The sequence below is a fragment of the Anarrhichthys ocellatus genome, unplaced genomic scaffold (assembly GCF_004355925.1).
Source record: "Anarrhichthys ocellatus isolate YVR2014 unplaced genomic scaffold, GSC_Weel_1.0 scaffold42, whole genome shotgun sequence".
In the NCBI taxonomy this organism is placed as follows: domain Eukaryota; kingdom Metazoa; phylum Chordata; class Actinopteri; order Perciformes; family Anarhichadidae; genus Anarrhichthys; species Anarrhichthys ocellatus.
Genome location: NW_022280072.1, coordinates 1,305,395 through 1,313,375, shown reverse-complemented (window position 1 = coordinate 1,313,375; position 7,981 = coordinate 1,305,395). Strand labels below are relative to the sequence as shown.

The 7,981-nt window shown below is 42.5% G+C and overlaps 2 protein-coding genes across 3 annotated transcripts in view; one reads left to right on the top strand and one right to left on the bottom strand.

Moving 5' to 3' along the window:
* Nucleotides 1-574: 574 nt before the first annotated feature.
* mmachc (metabolism of cobalamin associated C) lies at nucleotides 575-2,977 on the bottom strand. Of its 2 annotated transcripts, none has more exons than XM_031868481.1 (5): nucleotides 2,943-2,977; nucleotides 2,205-2,402; nucleotides 1,925-2,077; nucleotides 1,645-1,821; nucleotides 575-1,313 (listed from the first exon to the last, which is right to left on the bottom strand). In XM_031868481.1, exons 1-5 carry the CDS (start codon nucleotides 2,949-2,951, stop codon nucleotides 1,131-1,133), a joined length of 720 nt encoding a protein of 239 aa, XP_031724341.1. In that variant the 5' UTR covers nucleotides 2,952-2,977; the 3' UTR covers nucleotides 575-1,130. The 2 variants fall into 2 exon arrangements, with proteins under 2 accessions (XP_031724341.1, XP_031724340.1); XM_031868480.1 differs by having other exon boundaries at nucleotides 2,881-2,974.
* Nucleotides 2,978-3,810: 833 nt separating this feature from the next.
* The window catches only part of LOC116394884 (uncharacterized), a 4,353-nt gene continuing 182 nt past the window's right edge, over nucleotides 3,811-7,981 (top strand). The window contains exons 1-6 of the mRNA XM_031868250.1: nucleotides 3,811-4,552; nucleotides 4,857-4,896; nucleotides 5,066-5,232; nucleotides 5,356-5,437; nucleotides 7,502-7,676; nucleotides 7,848-7,930. Coding sequence (XP_031724110.1) covers nucleotides 4,487-4,552; nucleotides 4,857-4,896; nucleotides 5,066-5,232; nucleotides 5,356-5,437; nucleotides 7,502-7,676; nucleotides 7,848-7,930 — 613 coding nt within the window. The 5' untranslated portion in view covers nucleotides 3,811-4,486. The remainder of the gene's footprint in view (nucleotides 4,553-4,856; nucleotides 4,897-5,065; nucleotides 5,233-5,355; nucleotides 5,438-7,501; nucleotides 7,677-7,847; nucleotides 7,931-7,981) is intronic.

Genomic DNA, 7,981 nt, shown 5'->3' with positions numbered 1-7,981 from the left:
ACCAAAGAAGAAGAAGAAGAAGAAGAAGAAGAAGAAGAAGAGGAGCACATATGAAACCCCTCACTGCTCAGTGCAGATGTCCACTGGTGGTTCTAACCATGTATCAATGCTGTACTCACACATTGAATTATGTAAATGTGAATAATAAAACAGAAGCTCTGGCATGACTATTGTTCAGTTACAGTTTTGTCCTCTTTTCGGAGACGCTCGCTGTAACATTAGACAATATGGCGGACCTGAGTTTAGAATTTTCAACCGTCAAAGGCTCAGTGGCAGAGGTCAAATACCAGGGGAAAGAAACGTAACGTTAGCACAGAGAGATTTGGGGTAATGTCAACGTAAACTAGATTAACAGCTCTTGTTAATAAGAAAATGGAAATTTTAGGTTAATTGTCTTCGTGATTTTTAACCTGTGAAGAAACAATTAGCCTTCTTGTTAACTAACTTAGCTAGCGTTAGCCAATTTTAAAGTGTAGTAAAAAAAAAAAAAATCTGGCAAAGTAGTAAAATAAACACCTACGTGTATTTTTGATGTTGATCAGTGCATGAAAAACAATGTTTTGCTTGGGGGGGAATCAAATCCATGGATACATGTCTTTATTATTTGTAGTTATTGTTTATTTTCATGGCTTCACTCTAAAATCAAATAGAGATATTCTAGAAATGAGTAAAAAACAAAACAAAAAAAAGTGTCTGTTCTCTTCATGATCAAGTATCAGCACATACAGATACAAATGAAAGGCAGTCTGGTGGTGAAACATTTTCATTTGATACAACCTCTTGTGTTGATATTGTGTCAAATGATACAATGTCCAAAGTAAAAGTCACTGCTGCTGCTTAAACGTCAGAAGTTGGAGTGTTACAGTGTGACACAAGCAACAAGGACACAAGCTGCGTTCTTCTAAGTAATTGGTTTTAACACACTCAGCAGCGGTAATGTTTAAAGCATACGTACAAACATTTGAGTATGTTCCAGTTTCCATGAGAGGAGCTGCCTTTACTCAGCAGTGTGACCACACGTAGTCTATCAATATGATGAAACTCATCATATGCAAGTCCCTGAAAAGTTTCCCTTGTACCTTAAAAAAAGCTTCCACCGAAGCTCAGCAGTGGAGGTTTGTGCAGCTGCTTCAGCCGTGTCCGGCCGCCTGGCTCCGAGTGTCCGACGTCGTGTCGGGTTGATCGCTGTCTCTCGGCAGGAAGCCCCAAGTCTTGAGCAGAGCGAACCGCTGAGCAGGAGGAGTGGAAAAGTAGTCCTTCTGTTTCTGAGAGTAGATCTGGACCGGACGCACGACGTCCCTGTACCTCCAGTCCTGACGACGCACAAAATGTCTCTGATCAGCTTTGATTTATCATAAGTATTTGATTATAGGATTAAAAACCCATCAAAACATGTCATTCCTCCACCAGCACCGTCTTTTGTGAGTTATTTTTCAAATTTGTACCGCTTTCTTGATGTGAGCTCAAAGTCCTTTTTGTTTTATGAGCATGAAAGGATTTAAAAACAGGATTATGGTTAAGATGGGGGAGGGGGGTATCTTACCTAAAGGCCATCAATCTGGAGGTGTTTGGCACATTTGCTGTCCATTTAACGTGTATGTGTGTCCAGGTTATTGTGGCTGACGGTGTGCTGAGGTTCTGTACCTGCCAGTGAAAGTTGAAAGCCTCCAGCAGCTGTATCCTGCCCTCTCTGGAGGGCACGCAGTCTGGAGGAACAGGCTGCTGCATCTCAGAGCCCACCGTCACACCCCCGAACACCAACAGGGCTCTGATGGCAAACCAGCCCCCGAACCTCGGGTGCACACACACTCCAAACATCTTCTGCAGGTGGCAGACGCACAAAACAGAGGTGAGGAGACGAGAATGGAAAAACACACTGTACTACAAAACTTAAGTTTATTAAACAGAAACCAAACAGCGTTACTTTTTCAGCCCAGGGTTGGTCTCTGACGTCAGACTGCTGGTAGTAGAAAGCTGCTCCGGACACGTGAGCCGCAGTCTGCGCCAAAAACTTCGGCTTCCTGCTGGGCAGCATCTCGTAGTCGTACCTCACATCCACCTCCTGTCCCGGGAAACACTGCAGGGCAGGGAGAGGAAAGGCCACATCTAACCTGATCATGATAATAAATACTTAATGTCTTATTGTTGTGAATTTTGTGATTAAAGATGGAAACAAAATACAAGCCTGCTACTGCACCACTTACCTGGGAGACAGCAGAGGAGACGCAGTGTTTGACGCACTGGTCTATGGGGTCGGACATGCCCTGGCAGCCCCTCTCCTCCACGAAGGGCAGGAAGGCTTGTTCAAACATGGAGGGAGTGCTGAGCACCACCACGGCCAGGCTGTCATCACGGTGAGCCAGGCGCAGGGAGGGAGGCAGCATAGAGTTATACCAGCCAACCTGTGGGACAGAGAGGCACATGGGCAGTAACAAACAGTAGAGCCACTTTATTAGGTACACCTGAACAATCTAGTTCAACAAGTATGCTTTTATAATGCCTTTCATTTTGAGTTTGCAGAGGAATAGAGGCGTAATTGTGGTGGTGTTGTACTGGACTGTATTATATTGTGAGGTGTTTCTATTATTATGTCCTCCTCAATCTACAACCTCAAGAATAAACAAGTTATTAAATGTACACAGTCCCGACAATACCAACAAAAACTGAACATTATAGACTTCATCAAGGTTGAATTTATGGTGAAGCTGTTGCATTGAATTGCATCAGATTATACAGGTGTTCCTAGTAAAGTGAACACGCTGTGTGTAGGCTTTTGATGTACTATGAAGGTCGGTGCATGTATTGAATTATATTTTTCACACTTTTAAGCCCTTCCTGCTTTCGAGGCTACACATTGGGAATCAATTAGTGCCACAATACCTTCAGAGGATAGATTTCAAATCCAACTTTTGATAAAGAGTCTTTTAACAGTCCTGTAATACCTTCCACATTGGCAGTAGAAGCCGCCATCTTATCCATGTCAACGCAAAGCTTTGGATTGTGGGATATGGTGTTCTTTAGCTAATCATTGGCAGAAATAAATCTACTCTTGACTTTTTTTGCAATAATTTCTTCCAACAAAACGAATGACTGCAATAAAATATACAATACAATGTGTCTTGGAGAAATTCTGCTGACGCACTTCATTTATTTGGTGATGAGTAAAGACTGTAGTCACTATCTACTACAATACCCAGAAGACCCCTCGCGGCTACGTCACACGCAATCACGTTGCTGCTGTTATGGGCTCCTGGATTTAAAAGTGGAGTCGCAAGATTTTCTGTGAGTAGCTTGATTAGCCAGCTAACATAAAACATTTTAAAGAAATATTTACTATGTTTTCAGCGACAGGTTGTATGTTATATATTCAATAGAAGGTACCATTCCATACCATAATTAGCGTTACTTTGACAACGGAGACAGCGACGTAACGTTATGAACGCTGTAAGGAAAGTAACCGTAAAGCTGCTGCTGCTAACTGAAATTAGCTTACGACAACGTTAGCTATTTAACGGTTGCTACTCCCGCTTTACGTTATCTTGATGTGTTTCGTGTGTGTGTTTTGCGATGTAACCAGCATCTACTCTACCGAAGTGTCCTTGAGCAGGGGGGGTTCATGCATCTCTTCCAGTTTAAGTCTGACAGACAGACACACACACACACACACACACAGACAGACAGTTACTTTATTAATCCCACTGCAGCAGCAATTATTGTACAGGTAAATAAAATAACAGAGTAAAAATATTAAATATCAAATGCACAATATATACAATGAAATATAATAATATTAAATGAACTAACTAACGTATTATTATTATAAACTAACTGAAGCTGAAGAGAGACTGGTCCCCACTGGTCTGCAGAAACGACGCCAAAGTTCTCGCTTTCTTCTTCATGCTATTTGTGAAAATGAAAAAGAAAAGGAGAACTAACCCAGTTTTTCACATCTAGACCACATTGGACCAGATCCAGATCAAAAACCACTACAACTACTCTTGTGAAACCTGGATGTGATCATCCCAGAGGAGCCAGTAACTCTTTAAAACACACTTTCAGATTTGTGAAACCTTTTATTGTATTTGTAAAAATGCTTAAAAGGGAGATTTCACTGCCACTGACCAGGTCCAGATCAAAAACCACTGCACCTACTTCAGCATCGTCCCGGCTCATCACATTATCATAAAGCCTGCACATCCTGGCACCTCGGCTACATTTACCCGAGTAGCTGCTGCGCTACAAACATGCAAATATCCAGACGTGCTGTAATTTAAAACCTCCACAAAGTGTCAGAGATCTCTAGTAGGTTGTTACCTCACCGACCAGCCCCTAAAACACGTCTAGAGTTACTGCATCGCCAGCCCACGCTGGTGTTTGATGGTGTAACACCACACAACACTGTCTTGCGTGACAGTTTTTGCACCAAAGGATTAAAAAATCAACAGACTAATGGCAGTGAATGTTGCTTTTCTAGTTCAACTCCGACATGAACTGGGACAACCAGCTGAGCTCTATCCTGTCAGTAGCAGATGGCAGCGTTGCAAAGATGAGGGTGAGTAGATTCAAATGGCCTTCCTCTTGTTTATTAGTCATGCTGGAAGTAACAGAAATTAATGATTTTAAAGAGTGTGTGTGTGTGTGTGGTCTTACGGTACATAAAGGAGTAAACAACATAGGAGAGCCTTCACTGTGCTCTTGCGGTCAGTTGTGAACTGTCATGATTGGAGCTATCTGTAGATGGCAGTAACGCCCCACTAAACCTTTAACAGGGTCATTTATTTGTGTAGATTAAATATGCGTAGTGTTGAGTTTGGGAAACTCCTTACAGTGTGAAAGTGTTTTTAATGTGTCCGCAGGAGAGACTGACCTCACCGGGGAAATTCTCCAAAGGAGAAGGTGGGTGACCTTTCGTGTCGGTTTGTGAGTCATCATTAAAAAGTGGAAATTACCTTTTTTGCGTGTGAGTGTGTAACTTCCACCCTCACAGTAAAGTGCAGATAACAACGGGAGGGGAAGTCGTTTGAACTCATTTAATTGTGGTTGAACGGGCCCCCCCCCCCCCCAGATTTGTTTCCAGCGAGGGAGAGGATTCCTGATTTAGATCTGGGTCCTCCTGCTCTCCCGCCGCGAGCCCCGCTCCTCCTCCTCCGACAGCCCTCCTCACCTCTCAGCCCTCCCGTTCAGTGGGCCGACCTGGCCGCCATCCAGTCACAGCTCCAGATACAGAGCCAGGTGTGTGAATGTTTGTTCAACCGAGCCGGGGGCGGCGCGAGATCAAATAGCGACCGCAAAAGAAGTCAAATGGCGTGTAATGTGTGATTCCATTTATTTTGTTGTTCCTGATGTGTTTTCAAGGCGATTGAGTCGCTCAGCCAGAAGCTCCATGACGTGGAGAGAGAGAGACAGTCTCAACAGTGTCACATCCGGACGCTACAAGGTAACCTGCTGCACCAGGACTGCCTACCTGAGATCATACCGGGTCACAAACACAGCAATCCAACTTACCAGGTCACATATTAAAAATAATGCAGCATTTCAGCACAAATTCATCATTGTCACGTTATTGTTGACACACAAGTCTGTAGCTTCCAAAATATATTGTGCTATTCAATCCAACGGTTGAGTCAGATGAACGAGTTTGTAGTCAAATTCAATTTCATCCAACACAGAATGAGTTTATGATTTGATTTTAAAACTCGTCTTGAAACCTGCGCCTCTTTATTTTTGGATCATCCAAGTGTGTCTCCTCACGTCCACCGAACTCAACACACTTCAGCAAGGCTTCTAAGAAAACATCAGAAAAGTGAGACCATGATAGCTCTCTGTTAGTCTCTAGTGTTGAACATATCACCAGCTAAAGCAGCGTGTGTCCCCAATGGAACAAAAGGAAATGTCTGTTTGATTTCTTCAGTCCCTCGATGACGTTAAAGACATGGTCGGTAATCTTCAAAAACATTTTGGATATTTTAGTTGAAATTCTCTTTACATCCAGATCTCTCGCTAGAGGTAGGGACGTTTTACAATTTATCTGTTTAAATGGAGCGGACGGGGATTTTATTTTGGCTCACAACAGGAGAAATGCCTCCGTTTTTAGTTTGTGTTAAATACACTTTAATCAATTATCTCCATAATAACTGCATATTATTAGTTTTATTTTATAGTTCCATACAATAATCTACTGTGAGGTTTGTGGGAATACGTAGAAAACAACCACAAAACTAATTTTGATGCTTCAGAAGAGACGATTATCATGAACTAAGCAACATATTATTAAACTCACATGCTCTCAAGTCTAGATATCGGATGGACTTCATAACGGCACATTTATTATATTAAATAAGATATAAGATGCATTGATATAAGAAGTCAGTGTGAACTGAGAGGAATTTAAAATGTTTAGATTGCAAAATTAGAACAAATGTGAAACAAACATGTATAAAAGTCAAAGGAGTTAATTTGTGGAAATTGTTTTGAAAAGGAAAAAACAAATATAACAAATATAAAACTGAAGTATGAAGACTAGTGTGTAATATGAATCTTTGTTTTTCGGGATTTTGTGTATAAAACAAACATATTTTATTTAATTTCTTTCCTTTTCAATGTTTAAATCTATTAAGAATTGCACAAAATAGTGTAAAAATGGTAATAAGCACCTTTTCGGTCAACATTAAGTCACTTTTGTGTCACTTCTTATTATATTTTTAAAATTATTATTTACAATAATATTATTATTAATAATAATAATATAATAGCTTAAAGTTACTATGAGGAACTTTAAACTGTTTATGAAACAGTCTCAATATAATACTGATGCCTCGATATGACCTATGACATTAGTAAACGAGACTATCAGCGAGGAGATCTACTACTTCTATGTAGTTATTCTTGATGCTTGTCGGGTCGGACAAAATGAGATGCAGGTTCACTAGAAACACCTTCAGCTCAGAGTCCAGCAGAGACCAGTCCACCACGGACAGACCCGGATCCGGCTTTGCTGCCGCCGTCGACCTGCAGTCGGACGCTCGGGCGGGAGGAGGAGAGCTGCCTGCCCGACAGACGTGTCTCCTCCTCAGGCTGTACTGCTGGACGGCTGGAGAGAAGGGAGGAACCAGAGAACCAGGACTGAGCGGGGTAGACCGTCAGACCCTGCTGCAGTTACATGAGAGGTTTTCTAAAGGGACTCTGGTGGTCTGAAACACGAGCACTTGCCTCCACAGAGACCGCCAAAATCAACACAAAATGAAAGTTCCTTGTAGTAACTTTAATAATTAAATATCCAATTATATATTGATGTGTACAAATGATGGCTCACCACGATACTAAAGTACACGTCTCCTCTGCCTTCTCTCCTCACGGCCCACCCTGGTACTGTCTGGGAAACAAGCAAAATACACTCATCAACGGAGCATTCATTCATAATTAACGACATTTATAAAATATGTGGATGTGTCCTCAAGGAAGCTAAACTCCCTTCCTTGCAGTAACCTCTCTTCTCCTCCAGAGGAGGTTCACCGGCTGCGTGAGGAGCTGAGGGAGAAGGAGAGAGAATCCAGGAGGGGGCCGAGTCCAGGAGCCGAGAGGAAGATGGATCAGTGGAGGAGAGAGGTCGGACGTGAGCTGAGCAGTCTGCGGGGACACATCACCAGAGCCACGTTGCCAGGCAACCCGGAGGAAAGGTGCATTAGTGGTGGTGGTGGGGGGGGTAGCTGATGACGGCTCCAGCTCAAGATTGAAATAAAAATGTTTTCAATTCACTGCAAGTAAGGTGACATTTTAATGTCAGGTCTGAAAAGAAACAAAAAGAAACAACCAGACAGCTTTATCACCTCGTCTTCTTTTCTTCACAGTTTTACTTCAAAGCTCCACCGAGAGGAGCTGGAGCACCTGCGCAGAGAGGTGGACCAACTGAAGACGCATCTAAGTGAGTCACGTACACACACACACACACACACACACACACACACACACACACACACACACA

What these genes read in the sequence shown, in the direction of transcription:
- mmachc (XM_031868480.1), bottom strand. Translation starts at nt 2,970, where the DNA reads ATGGCGGCTTCTACTGCCAATGTGGAAGGTATTACAGGACTGTTAAAA. An exon ending in TCTCCTCTGCTGTCTCCCAG is followed by an intron (nt 2,078 to 2,204) that starts GTAAGTGGTGCA and finishes CCTGCCCTGCAG; the next exon opens with TGTTTCCCGGGACAGGAGGT. An exon ending in CTTTCAACTTTCACTGGCAG is followed by an intron (nt 1,314 to 1,644) that starts GTACAGAACCTC and finishes GTGCGTCGTCAG; the next exon opens with GACTGGAGGTACAGGGACGT.